General features: G+C 37.8%; 3 protein-coding genes across 4 annotated transcripts; 1 reads left to right on the top strand and 2 right to left on the bottom strand.

Moving 5' to 3' along the window:
- The first annotated feature begins 1403 nt into the window (after positions 1 to 1403).
- Positions 1404 to 4459, top strand: LOC114286864 (uncharacterized). 2 transcript variants are annotated; one of them, XR_003637687.2, is made up of 4 exons: positions 1431 to 2423; positions 2592 to 2690; positions 3375 to 3440; positions 4220 to 4459. XR_003637687.2 is itself a non-coding variant. In XM_028230091.2 (3 exons), the coding sequence occupies exons 1-2, from the start codon at positions 1803 to 1805 to the stop codon at positions 2679 to 2681; spliced, it is 711 nt and encodes a 236-aa protein (XP_028085892.2). In that variant the 5' UTR covers positions 1404 to 1802; the 3' UTR covers positions 2682 to 2690; positions 4220 to 4459. The 2 variants fall into 2 exon arrangements, 1 of the variants encoding a protein (XP_028085892.2); XM_028230091.2 differs by lacking the exon at positions 3375 to 3440 and having other exon boundaries at positions 1404 to 2423.
- A 2703-nt stretch (positions 4460 to 7162) lies between these two features.
- LOC145797121 (uncharacterized) lies at positions 7163 to 8866 on the bottom strand. Its single transcript, XM_082883488.1, has 2 exons — positions 7941 to 8866; positions 7163 to 7662 (listed from the first exon to the last, which is right to left on the bottom strand). Exons 1-2 carry the CDS (start codon positions 8557 to 8559, stop codon positions 7625 to 7627), a joined length of 657 nt encoding a protein of 218 aa, XP_082739614.1. The 5' UTR covers positions 8560 to 8866; the 3' UTR covers positions 7163 to 7624.
- Positions 8867 to 11759: 2893 nt separating this feature from the next.
- LOC114286865 (uncharacterized) lies at positions 11760 to 12488 on the bottom strand. Its single transcript, XM_028230092.2, has one exon. It carries the CDS (start codon positions 12486 to 12488, stop codon positions 11994 to 11996), a length of 495 nt encoding a protein of 164 aa, XP_028085893.2. The 3' UTR covers positions 11760 to 11993.
- Positions 12489 to 13792: the final 1304 nt, after the last annotated feature.

The raw sequence follows: 13792 nt of genomic DNA, 5'->3' as shown, positions 1-13792 counted from the left end.
TCGGATCAAAAATGTTATGAACCATGAAAATATACCTTGAGTCATAATCTGAAAATAAATGTGTGATACAAATTTAAAATTAACAGGATATGATATGAATCACCTACAATAATGGTAAATCATTGATTTATTTTTAAAGGTAAATTTTCTGAATTCACAATATTACTGTAATTGGATTTCCAACTCTTCACGTTTCCACTCCCAAAACGTTTCCTTTAGAAACACGGATAACAACCAGTCAAACCCGCGTTGAGATTTGAAGATGCCAAAAAATAAACAGTAATGTTAGAGGGAAAATTATTTAATAATTTCGAAACATTATGTGTTTATATTTTAAATTAATTATTATTAATAGATAAATTATATTGACATTTCTTGAGGTTTGATATAATTATTATCCATCCCTTGACGTTTTGGAAATTACATTTCTACCTTTGTGGTTAATAGTCTTATTTTACAAACCTTCTACTTATATAAAAGGTAACAATTCTTAGTAGAAAAATAGTAGAAATTACATTAAAAAAACAAGTAAAGGAAAGGGAGAAAAAAAGAAAAAGTAAAGCAAAGCAAAAAAAAAAAAAAGTGCATGAGTTCAATATCTTTATTTCATCTAAATAATTACAATAGTAGGGGCATTAGTGTAATTTTTCAAACATCAAAGGGTGATATGTATTAAACCCAAACCTCAAAGGCTGTAAGTGTAATTTACCCATTATTAATTACTCAGTTCCTATATTGTTCCTCCATCCCCAACATAAATCGTGGCCTCTACACTTCTCTACCAATCAAAATCTTATGGAGCACCACGTGTCCACACTCTGAGAATACTGAATAATCACCCATGTTGGAGACATTAATAGTCCCAAAAAAAAAAAAAGAATAATGTTATATGCACTAATTAATTTAATAACTAATATACTAACATAATTTTTGAGATTTTTGATATTTGTAATTTGTATAATAGGTGGAATCAATAATAATAGCATAACACTAGTTGGTATATTAGTGTGTGCATTAATTGGTGCATGTAACACTATTAAAAAAAATGTTAGAGACATTAAATTTTTTATTAAAAAATTATCAAATATTAATATAAAGTGGGACTCATATTTTTATTAAAAATATTTTCAATCACCTGTAGATCTCACATAATCCACACTCATATGAGTGATTTGATAAAAATTTTAGTAATTTTTTTAAAAAAATTTCTTATCTGTAGCATTTTTCAAACAAAAATGCTAGAGGCCCCAAAAATTCTACCAAAAATTTTACCAAATGTCTCACATGAGTGTGGGACCCACATGGACCCACATTGTGTGAGTCCCACACCATATGAGCTATTTGGTAAAACTTTTAGTAGAATATTTGAGATCTTTAGCATTACTCTTTTTCAAAAACATCACAACCAAAGAAAAGAAACAAAGTCAAATTGGAGTAATTAAAATCTCGCAGATTGTGCAACTGCAATTCAACTTCAACTTGTGCCTCACTTAACATTCTCCTTCTCAATTGAACCGTTCGTCTCTCTTCCTTTATAGTCATGGTCATCTCACTCACACAGTCCTCTCTCTCTCTCATGTTTGGACTTTGTTCCTTCCTTCATGGGCATATGCCAATCTCTTACAGATAGATATTCTCTTTTTCTATCCCAATCTGTCTCTCTCTAAAACCTCTCTGTCATCTCAAGAATTCATCAAAAAAAAAAAAAGTGGCATACTCTGTCATTCAAAACCATCCACAGATAAAAATTCTGAGAAAGGATAAGAGAGGGCAGTGATTCTTCACAAATCATAATAGCAATAATGGATGTATTTGAAAAAGATTACAATTTAGAGGACACCCAGAACGCAGAGTCCAAAGTTGTGGATGATCTAGTAGTGAGCGAGACTGTTAATGAAGAACAACAGAGTAGTAATTCGGAGTCTTTGGAGGAAACCAACCCTCGTCAAGGATTGGTTTCAGAAAAGTTGGATGCTTTGGATTCAGTTGGTGAAACTGAGCCTTCTCTTGACTTGACTAAGCCTGTTCATGAGTTCAGTGAAGAAGCTAAAGAAGAAGACCAAGTTGAGCATACTGATGTGGGAAACAAAACTGAGCAGTCCTTGGATGAGAGCAATGGAGTTTCCATAAATTCTGTTGTGTCCATTGGAATTGATTTGTCATCGTCGGGTCGGAATGGTGATGTTTCTCCTATTTTAACTAATGTGGTACCAAAGGGAATTGAGCTGGACATGATTGAGAATAAGAACAATGAGGAAGCAACAGAAGAAACAACGATGTTGCCAGCGTCCGATGAAAACCCAGAGGAATCCTCAAACGCTGCTTCTGATTTGGTTTCAAACCAAAATCTTGCTAATGTTTTGCAGTCAGAAGATCGCAAGGATTCTAACGTGTCTGAACTTCCAGAAAGCACAGAAAATCAGGTCTGCTCTGTTCATCTTTTTTTCTTTTTCTTTTTTTTTGGTTTGCGCTTTTGAATTGAATTCTATGGATTGATCTTTCTTTGTCTTTTTTTTGGGTTCTTGAATTGGATTCTATGGATTGATCTTTCTTTGTCTTTTTTTTTTGGGTTCTTGAATTATGTTTGACAGCATTTTATAGCTGTGACACCGCGGCCTCTGGAACGGACTTTTTGGAGGGGATGCTGTGGATTGTTTGAATTTCTGAGGCATTCTGATTAGTAATATAAGGTAACTCAACTTCAATATATTAATTACTGATATTGTTTGCCTAACCTCTTCATAATTTAATGTGCAATAAGTCGATGAATACAGAAACCAAACACAGAATTGGGTTATTTAGGGGGATATGCCATATGGGTATAATTTAGCATATGGGTATAATTTATATTCTCAATTGCCAATGTAATACAATATCACTTTCCTTGTCCTCGCTTGCATGATAATTACACCAGTAACTCTACAAAATTTATTACAGTAATCTTTACTTATGATCATTGTAATAATGTTCCCATTCATGATCGTATAAAAGCTTAGCTCAAGCAAAGACAATCCACCATTTGTGATACCGATCGAGCTAATTCAAAGTTTTCCAACAAAATTAGATTTCGAAAAAGGGTTACATGGAAGAGAACCATCATGTAACCAATAACACATGGCCAATCCTAAAATTTATCACCAAGGAAGAAATTGAAAGCCAACAACTTGATTTGTTGAGAGAAGACGTTGATGGGCACATATTTAAGGTTGCAAGTAAAAAAGAGATTGATTCAATAGAGCAAGGGAATAGAGTGAGTGTTACACTCTTGGATGTTGAAACTAGTGAAAACAAGTGTATTGGCTTCATTCAGAAGCTAAATGGTAGATACATGTTGGGATGGAATGAAGTTCTTCAAATGAGAAATATTAATGCAGGTGACTTAATAGGATTACAATATGCTTCATCTTCCAATACCTTCAAGTTCATTTTAGTGGATAAAAGTATGTGTCTCAAACTTGTTGGTGCACTTGGCTATGTTTGTTTAGACAGATTGGATTAGATGGGATTAGTATTCCTAAAACTGTTAGCCATAAGATTATAAATGTTTTCGGATTGTGTATCCTATCTTTGTTTCGATTAACTAGTATAAGGAGAGATTAACAAAATCCTATCAATATTGCAATTTAACTAATTAGTTTTAAGGAAAATGTTAGGAACTCGAAATGTTTTACTAACATTTCTACTAAATTTCTTACGTGGGTGTGGGATCCTAGCATTACTCTAGTTTAAACCTCTCCATTGCTCTTCATTTTGTGTTCCAACCCCTTCTTTTGGGATTTAGTTGTCTCTCATATGGGGAAGCTATGTCTGGACTCAATTTTTGTAGCCAAATATCAAATTATACATTTTGTTAGATTATTAATCTAATTACAAGGTTAAGTTTGCTCAAACAACCATGGCATATATATATTTATAATTTTGAAAGTGAGCTCGTCACTTACCACATCAATGCTGTTGAAATTTCTCCAGGAGTAGATTAGAAGTATAAAATTAATTATAAACCCAAAGTAATATCATCATCACATGCTCCATTGTTTGTTATCTCTAATATGAAGGTAATGACCATATGGCCCTTGTAATGCAGTACAAAGATTAGCAGTAAAGATGTGATTTTGACCCAAGGCCAAGGGTCAAATGTAATTCATCCGCTTTATTCTTTTTTATGCTATATTTTTGTTTAGCTTTAGTATTAATTTTTTTTTTCCCCTTCCATCTGCAGATTTAATAAATACATGGCTTTCCAGTTAAAGAGTTTTCTGTACCTCCACACATATGCATATGGATTCCAGATTGAATTTCTCTTGTCCCTCAACTTTTATTTTTGTATTCCTCATTTCAGTGAAAAATTGAGATTTGCCAAATTTATGATTGATTGCCTGTGTGAAAGCTTGTATGATTTTGGTTTTGAATAAGCTTTATTGTTGCTATTGCTATTGATATGCTATATTTGGTTAATTAATGAGTTTTTGTTTTGTTTTTTTCTTCTATTTTGTTTTTAATGCTAAAGGACATAACCGTGTTGGTTCCCGTTTATTGAGGATGTTTTTCAGAAGAAAGATTGAAAACATATCTAATTTTCTCATTGTAAGATTAGTTTGAGAGAGTGAGAGAAGCTATAGAGTGAGAGAGAGACTCTGAAATGTTTTTATTATATTGTGTGATTTACAAAGAGATGAAGGCTCTCTTTATAGAGAGAGAAAGGGGCATTGGATACCACCATTATCACCGAAAGCAAACACTACTCAATTAACAATATAATGAAGTCTGCTAAAGCTATGCTAAAGCTATTCTTATTCTAACACCGAAAGCAAACACTATACAATATTCTAACAGCCCCCCGCAAACTCAAGGAGGGAAAGCATCAACCAAGTTGAGTTTGGAAACAAGATCATTGAAGCGGCCAGGAGGATGAGCCTTAGTGAAGATATCAGCGGGTTGATCGACTGAAGCAATAGGAAGAAGATGAACAGTTCCACAGGTGACATGCTGGCGAATAAAATGACAATCAATCTCAATATGTTTGGTGCGATCATGAAAAACATCATTGTGAGCAATCTGAATGGCACTCTGATTGTCACAGTAGAGAGGCGTAGGAGCAGATGAAGAAACACCCATATCAGCAAGGAGCCAGCGAAGCCAGAGAAGTTCTTGAGTAGTATCCGCAAGAGCTCGGTATTCAGCTTCGGTGCTAGAGCGGGCAGTGAGGGATTGTTTTTTGCTACGCCAAGCAAGAAGAGAATCCCCTAAGAAGAAACAGAAGCCCGTGGTGGAGCGTCGATCCGTAGGATCCCCAGCCCAATCAGCATCAGAAAAGGCACGTAGGTCAAGAGAGGAAGAAGCCGAGAAGTGAAGACCATGGAACATAGTGCCTTTGAGGTAGCGAAGGATACGGAGTAGAGCAGTATAGTGGGGAGTGCGAGGAGCCGACATGTACTGACTGACAATGTGAACAGCATAGGCAATGTCAGGACGAGTGACTGTGAGATAGACAAGACTGCCGACGAGCTGGCGATAAAGTGTAGCATCAGAGAGAAGAGTCCCATCGAGAGGAGTGAGACGAATCTGGGGATCAACCGGAGTAGAGGCAGTTTTGCAATCAGTAAGACCAGCTCGAGCCAGAAGATCGGATGCATATTTGGCCTGGGACAAATAGGAACCAGTAGAATCATGAGAGACTTCAAGGCCTAAGAAGTAGTTAAGAGTACCAAGGTCCTTCATCTCAAACTGTTGGTGGAGAAATTGTTTGAGGTGGAGAATACCAGCTTGATCATCACCAGTGATAATCATATCATCCACATACAGAAGAAGAAGAGTAGTACCATGAGAAGTAGTCCGTATAAAAAGAGCAGAGTCATAGGAGCTAGAGGTGAATCCGAAGTCATGAATGGTAGAACTGAACTTAGCAAACCAAGCACGAGGCGCTTGCTTGAGACCATAGAGAGCACGCTGTAGTTTGCAAACCTGATGAGGTTGAAAAGTGGACCCAGGTGGGGGTTGCATGTAGACCTCTTCAAGAAGATGACCATTGAGGAAAGCATTTTTGACATCCATCTGAAAGAGCCCCCAGTGGCGAGCAGTAGCAACAGCAAGTAAACTGCGAACAGAGGTAAGCCGAGCAACAGGAGAGAATGTCTCCTCATAATCAATGCCATATTCTTGGTTGAAACCCTTGGCAACAAGACGAGCTTTGTAGCGTTCAATAGAGCCATCAGAATGTGTTTTGATTTTGTAAACCCATTTGCAGCCAATCGCAGTCTTGCCAGGAGGAAGATCAACAAGATCCCAAGTATGAGCTTTGTCCAAGGCATGGAGTTCATCAGTCATAGCTTGCTGCCAAAGAGGATTAGTACAAGCCTCACGATAGGAGGTAGGTTCATAAGTAGAGAAGGCAGCAGATCCAACAATATAATCACGAAGATGAATAGGAGGTTGAGTTACCCGGCGGGGTCGACCCGTAGGAGGATCGGTGGGAGGAAGAGTCGGTGGAGAAGGAGGTGTGGCAACCAGAGGTAGACCTTCAGGTAGAGCAGGCTGGACAGGATCAGGGGTGAGCAAGGGCGTCTCGATGGAGGAGGAACCTGTATCAAATTCAGCAGAGAAAAGATCGATGGAAGGATTAGTAAACAGTGCAGTAGTGGAAAGTCCGGGTAAGTGAAAGGAGGATAGCGAGGAAAACATTTGGTGTTCCCAGAAAACGACATGGCGGGAGATACGAAGACGTTTAGAGAGAGGATCCCAACAGCGAAAACCTTTATGTTCAATTCCATACCCAAGAAAGCAACAAAGACGAGAGCGAGGTTCAAGCTTGGTGTGTTCATGGGATTGAAGTAAAACAAAACAAGCAGAGCCAAAAACCCGGAGATTGGCGTAAGGAGGGGGAGTGCCATGCAGACGTTCAAAGGGAGTTTGATTATGGATGATAGGGGTAGGAGCACAGTTGATAGTGTAAACAGCAGTGAGAGCAGCTTCTCCCCAAAAGTTTTCAGGACAGGAAGAAGAGAGAAGGAGAGCGCGAGTAGTGTCAAGAATATGCCTATGTTTCCGTTCAGCGCGGCCATTTTGCTGGGACGTGCCAGCACAAGAACGATGAGGCAGTGTACCATGATGCTGAAGAAAGGAAAGGAAATCTGAATCCCGATATTCCATAGCATTGTCAGAGCGAAAAATTTTGATGGTTTTGGAGAATTGGGTGTGAACCATTTGTGCAAATCGATAATAAATGTGTTTAAGTTCAGACCTATTTTTCATGAGAAAAAGCCAAGTAAACCGGGAAAAATCATCAATAAAAACAACAAAATAGCGGGATCCCCCCATAGTAGTAGTAGGGGAGGGCCCCCAAATATCCGAATGTATAAGATCAAAAGGGGCAAGAGAAACAGAAGTACTCTTATTAAATGATAAAGCAGGTTGTTTGGCAAGTTGACAGGGTATACAATCGAAATTATCGGGAATTACATGACCCAACTGTCCACTAGAAACCAAAGACCTTAAACGAGTAACAGAAATATGCCCTAAGCGACAATGCCAAAGATGAAAGGGAGATAATAAGGAAGTAGATGTAGGAGCAGCAATCTGAGGAGAGGCAGGAACATGAAGGTGAATGAGTTCATAGAGACGTCCACGCTTACGGCCGATCCCAATAGTCTGCCCTGTCTGAGGGTCCTGTACCAAACAATCAGTAGCAGAAAAGGTGACAGTTAGACCAAGTTCACATAATTGACCAATGGAAATAAGGTTTAAGGTAAGAGCAGGGATATGATAAACGTGAGGTAGAGATAAAGAAGAGGTGGAAACAGTACCAACATGACGAACAGACATGAGGGAACCATCAGCAGTATGTATTGAGGGAATATGAGGAGATGAAGATAAGGAAGAAAAGATAGTAGAACTGGAGGTCATATGATTACAACAGGCAGAGTCAAAATACCAAGAAGAGTTACCTGGGATGACAGACAAAGCAGTAGGAGGAGGTGTACCAGATGAGGAGAGAAGTTGTTTGAGCATGGCCTCTACATCCGTTGGAGAAAAGTGAGGGGTAGATGGAGCAGGTGACTCAGAGAACCCTACAGAGGGGGCAGTGTCAGGGTGATGAGACTGATTCCCGGAAGCAGCAGCAGCAGTGTGATAAGACTGATTCCCGGAAGCAGAAGTAGCAGTGTGATGAGACTGGTTGCCGGAACGATGAAAACTTCCCCGGGAAGAGCCACCGCGAGAGGAGTGGCTATTGGAGGATGAGCGAGATGGATTGCGAAAACAATCCTGTTGCAGATGTCCAGGACCAAGTTTGTTGCAGTAGCGGCAGGATCTGACGGGGCAATTGACCAGGAGATGGGTTGAAGGAAGGCCCCGATTCTGACAATAGAGGCAAGCAGTTGTCCGCTGGGTAAATGATGGCCGGGACGGAGGAGTGGCAAGAACAGAGTCCACATGATGAGTTTGAAGAGTACCTAGACGAGTCTCCTCTGATAGCAACTCAGAAATGGCTTGTTCAAGAGTGGGCAAGGGATGGCGATGAAGCAGAGAGGCACGTACGGGCTCAAAAGAGGGGGTAAGAGCCATGAGAAATTGCACCAACCTCTACTGGTTGCGATGGTTAGTAAATAAAACTGCATCTTCGGGGTCATGCCAGGTTGGTTCTGAAAGAGCAAGCTGATCCCAAACAGAGTATATTTGAGAAAGGAAGTCATTAATGGACTGAGTGGATTCTTGACGCATGCGGTGAAGTTGGTTCTGAAGTTGATATTGATGGGCAAGACCAGTAGTCTGGTATCGTTCTTTCAAAAAATCCCAGATGTCTTTCGCAGGAGTAGTTACAGAGTCAAGCTGAAACCGGCCAAATTGAAGACTGATAGAGGTAACAGAGGTATTACGAAACCAGGTAATGATTTGGTAATTCTTACTGTCCCATTCCTCAAGTCGGTCTTCATATGTAGCAGTAAGAACAGGAGTTTCAGTAGTGGCACTGTCTTTGACTGGTTTAGTCACATCCCCGGTGACAATTCGCCAGAGCTTCTTGCCTTTAAGAAAGGAAGACATGGCTTGGGCCCACAGAACATAGTTTGAACCATTCAGAATAACGGAAATGGGATGGGAGGTGTCAAGACGATCCATAATACTAGTTAAGTAGGATTAAAGCAACAGGAAGAGACCTGTAGGAGCAAAATTTGGTAAAACAGAGTGTACCAGTGAGTCCGGAAGGTCGAAAATAGCCAGAAAAGGCTGCTGGACAGAGATGATGTCAGCGATGATGTCAGCGGCGCACGTTAGCAGAGTGCAGGGAGGAGCACATTAGCAGAAAGGCGGCGGCGCACGGTAGCGAAACAGGCGCAGGCGCGGCGCACAATAGCCGTTTTGGCGCACGCGGGTGCAATGTAGTGAAGCGGCGCACGAAAGGCGCACGATAGCAGGCGCGGCGTACGGGAGTGGCAGGGCTGACGTCAGCCGCGGTTGTGTGGGCGCGTGGAGGCGCGTGGCGGAGGTGAGTGGCAACAGATGGCGCGTGCGGGCGCGTGTGAGAGTGGTGGCGGAGCTGGTGACGCGCAGAAGGTAAAGGCGGCGCGTGTGGGCGCGTGGAGGGTGTTCTGAGAACGGGCTAGGTGCCGTTGGAATCGTGAGAAAATTCCGAGCGTTTTGATGTATGCCACTGTGTACGGGACTAAACACAAAAATTGAAAATTGCCAGAAATGTAACACTGGGCTCTGATACCATGTAAGATTAGTTTGAGAGAGTGAGAGAAGCTATAGAGTGAGAGAGAGACTCTGAAATGTTTTTATTATATTGTGTGATTTACAAAGAGATGAAGGCTCTCTTTATAGAGAGAGAAAGGGGCATTGGATACCACCATTATCACCGAAAGCAAACACTACTCAATTAACAATATAATGAAGTCTGCTAAAGCTATGCTAAAGCTATTCTTATTCTAACACCGAAAGCAAACACTATACAATATTCTAACACTCATTATATTACACGAAGTGACTAATCTCAAAATTAAACTTAAATACATATTCTCATGCTTCTCAGCCTAAGCGTTTTTACCATAGAAAATGTTATGAATCTCAAATAAATTATTAAATTTTTTACTAATGGAATCCACACAAATCACATGTGTGTGGGTCTCACAGCCATGTGAGAGATTTGATTAAAAAAAATTATAATTTATTTGAGGTCTCTACTAGTATAACTCTTTTATAATTGCACAATTTCTAAAGCAACACTATATTATGTTTCTTTTCTTCTTTTAACAATTCAAACTATTTCAAGGGGAAAAGAAAATCAAACTACTACATCCCCAAATATGCCCAATGGTATTTCTTGTGGATTACAATGGGACAGTAACTAATTGTCAGAGTCCCCTAAAATTTACTAGTGAACTATTAATCAACATAGGATGGGATTGTCTCCAGTTCACTGTATGAAATGAAAGATTCTGTCGAGTCCGTCAGGAGTATCATTTTGACGATTTAAACTGTTAATAGAGCTATTTACACAAAGACTCACTAAATTATTGACAAATATCACTTTGATTTCTTAAATTATAAAAACATACAAATAGATCCTCTAAATTATTCAAAATTATCACTTTACCTCCTACACTATAAAAGCGTGCAAATAAATCTCTTAAATTATAAAAGTGTTCCAATTAGCCCTCCTGACAGAAGGGATCAAAGTGAAACACGCTAATAGTTTAGGAGATCCATTTATACGCTTTTATAATTTATGAAGTAAAACGATACTTCTTAATAGTTTAGGAGATTTCCGTGTAAATAACTCTTTATTTATTTGTAACCTATGTGTAAAATATTTATAAAAAAATTAAAAATCGATCTGATAATCATGATTATATAATTTGTTACATTTACCTTTAAAAAAATTAAATAATATATTTTTTAAAATTATAATTATTAGACATTGCAAAATCATTATCCATCTCATCTCGTCACAAAATAAAGGTATGCATCATGAGACAATAAGCCCATTGCTCAATCATATGATGAGAACGGTAGGACAAAGTGGTAGCATCATGTCATGTCATGTGCACTAAAACATTGGCAATTTTTCTTACCTACAACATAAACATGACTGGAAAAATCATTACTACTTACTAACAGCTAATCAACACCCCTCTTTCTCTCCCCCTCCAGGTTAAGTATTTTAAGAACTAACCCAAGGGGTGCAGTAATTTGGTAAGATTTTGTATGAGGTTTCATTTTTTTTTAGGCCAATTATTCGGGTGACAATATATATGGTTGGTAAGATAAACTTTTCAGGTTTAAGCGAACCATACCCAGTGTAAAAGTGTGGGTTCAAAATCCTACATGTATGTGAGTTTGTGACTAACCGCTACGTAATTGAATAGTCCTAACAACTAGCAAAAGGTGGAGCAAGGATCCTCTCCTTACATTCCCTACTTCACTTTCTCCTTGCAATGGTCAAGATTCATTTTAAGAAAATTTAATGGTGTAGATCATTCTAAAAAAATTATTTTTTAATTTTTAATAAAGTAATCTGAGCCATTAAATTCTTCTTTTAGGATGAATATTAACCATTGCAAGGAAGAAGTGAAGTAGGAATGCAAGGAGAGAATCCTTGCTCGCAAAAGGTGACCTTTGCAATTTCAAGTTCTGACTAACCGCAGAGGTTATCTCTTAAACCTTTAAACCACCATCCTTAACCCCAAACAAAAAAACCAATAAGCATCTAAAGAAAACAAAAGAACCAAGAGATTTTAAAAAACATAAAGGAAGAAAAGAAAAAGAAAAAACTCATATATATATATATATGGTGTGCCATGGAACCTACGGATCACACTGTAAAGAAAATGTCTAGAAATATAGAAATCAATCACACAATCAGATACAACCATTTCACACAAGGTAAATTTGACATTTTTGTGGAATTTCACAATCATATAAGATAGTTGCGTCCAATTGTGTGATTGATTTTTGTGCAAGTAAACTACACTGGACCCATAAATTGATGATGAAAATCATTACCCTCCAAGTTTTCTCTGGCCATTATCCAAAGCTTCAAAGAAAGTAGCAAGAAGCCTCATGGAGTTGAGTTGAGACTGCAATGCGAGTATGTAAGAAGCAGTCTGATCAAAGAGTGTGTCAATGCCAACAAGTGAGTCAGCTCCTGGGACAATCCTCTGCAATGCCATGATCTTCCTCTCTACCTCTGCTTTCTCATCTTCTTCTTCTTCTTCATCATCATCACCACCACCACTAGTATTACTACTATTACTCCTTGATTCCTTCAAAATCTTCACATCATCTCTTCTCTTTTTTCGGTTGGTGGTGGTGGTGGTGGTGGTTCTCCGCCCCCTAACACGGCGGCCACTGGCCAATGATTCATAAGCAGCTCCTCCTCCTCCTGCATTACCCATCTCACACTTGCTCTTCTGGTTGTGGTGGTGGGTAATTATTCTCTCTCTTCTGTGAAATGTGGTTAGAGTTCTTGGGTCTTTAGTACCATTCTCCTCCATAGAGAGAGAGAGAGAGAGAGAGAGAGAGGTGGCTGCGGTGGGTTTATGAGCTTTGTTGTGAAGAAGTGTAATGGGGTGGGGGTGGTGAAGGGGTGAATTATTGGGGGGTAGAGAGAGAGAGAGAGAAATGTCAAATGCCAACGCAGCTGGGGCCAACTTGTTTTGGCTTCCCAAGCCACCCCCCCTGGCTGGCTGGCTGGCTGGCTCTGTGGATTGGCCCGGATGGGAGACATCACAACGCGCCTAGAGAAGCACGTGTGATTGGGGGTGTTTTGTGCAACTATTAAAATAAATTATAAATTATAATTTAACCGATTATAGATTATAATTTTAATAATAAGTAATTAACTTATTTGATGCATCTATAAGATTATAAATTTAATTTGTTGAGTAATATTTGATAAATAAATTCTGAAATAGCTTTTTGATATATAAATATCCTTTTTATTCTTGTTAATTATAAATTGAATTAACTATAAAAGTCCACATTTTCCATTAAAAAAACTAATCCATAATCCATTTTGTTCTTTTTCTATTTTCAAACAAAAAAATATTTAAAGATATAATCGTTAATTAATATGTCAACGATAGAAGCTGATATTAAAAATAGGGGATAGACAGTTTCTCAAAATCAATTTTTTTGAGTTGAAATAAATTGCTAAAATTAAAAAAAAATTAACCAAACAACTTAAAATAATTATTTCAAAATTAAAATCTATAAATTGGCTAAAAAAACACACAAACACCCCGTTGTGTATCCTGAAATAGTTAACTTGTGCTATGCGTGAGGTGTTCTAAATTCTAATACAATATACTAAAGCCTTGTTTAGGAAGAGATTAAGGTCAAGTTTAGCATATTGCAAAAAAATTAAAAAATTAAAAAATTATTCAAAAAGTTAAAAAATTAACTCTATTTATCAAAAGTCAACAATTACGGCTGCATAACTCTCAATCCTAATTTTTCCCTACAAATCAATTTTTACAATTTTTTATTACACATTTTTTCATAAAAGTCAAAAAGTTAATCCAAACATCCATATTTTCTTCCTCAATTTTTTAGTCTAAAAAAAAAATACACTTATTTAGGACACCCCAAACACCCCTAAATTAATTAAAAAATAATATAAATATTAATTTATTTTTTTATATCTTTTTTTAAAATGTTAAAAAAATCAATTTTCAAAAGAATCCTAAACATGTTTGTGAACATGATTTTTTTTATAAATTTTATTTTAAAAACAAATTGAGTTGATTTTTTTTTTTTTTTATACTTGAAACTTCTACAAGAAATTAAAAACAAACTC

Source organism: Camellia sinensis, chromosome 8 (genome assembly GCF_055761805.1).
Source record: "Camellia sinensis isolate YWXY chromosome 8, ASM5576180v1, whole genome shotgun sequence".
NCBI classification, from domain to species: Eukaryota; Viridiplantae; Streptophyta; class Magnoliopsida; order Ericales; family Theaceae; genus Camellia; species Camellia sinensis.
The sequence above is the reverse complement of the archived record's forward strand: the minus strand, read 5'-3'. Positions and strand labels throughout refer to the sequence as shown.

Coding starts and splice junctions, on each gene's coding strand:
- LOC145797121 (XM_082883488.1), bottom strand. CDS start 8,559: ATGGCTCTTACCCCCTCTTTTGAGCCCGTACGTGCCTCTCTGCTTCAT. Junction 7,663..7,940: donor TGCTTTGTCTGTCATCCCAG/GTAACTCTTCTT, acceptor TGTTTGGTACAG/GACCCTCAGACAGGGCAGAC.
- LOC114286864 (XM_028230091.2), top strand. CDS start 1,803: ATGGATGTATTTGAAAAAGATTACAATTTAGAGGACACCCAGAACGCA. Junction 2,424..2,591: donor CAGAAAGCACAGAAAATCAG/GTCTGCTCTGTT, acceptor TATGTTTGACAG/CATTTTATAGCTGTGACACC.
- LOC114286865 (XM_028230092.2), bottom strand. CDS start 12,488: ATGGAGGAGAATGGTACTAAAGACCCAAGAACTCTAACCACATTTCAC.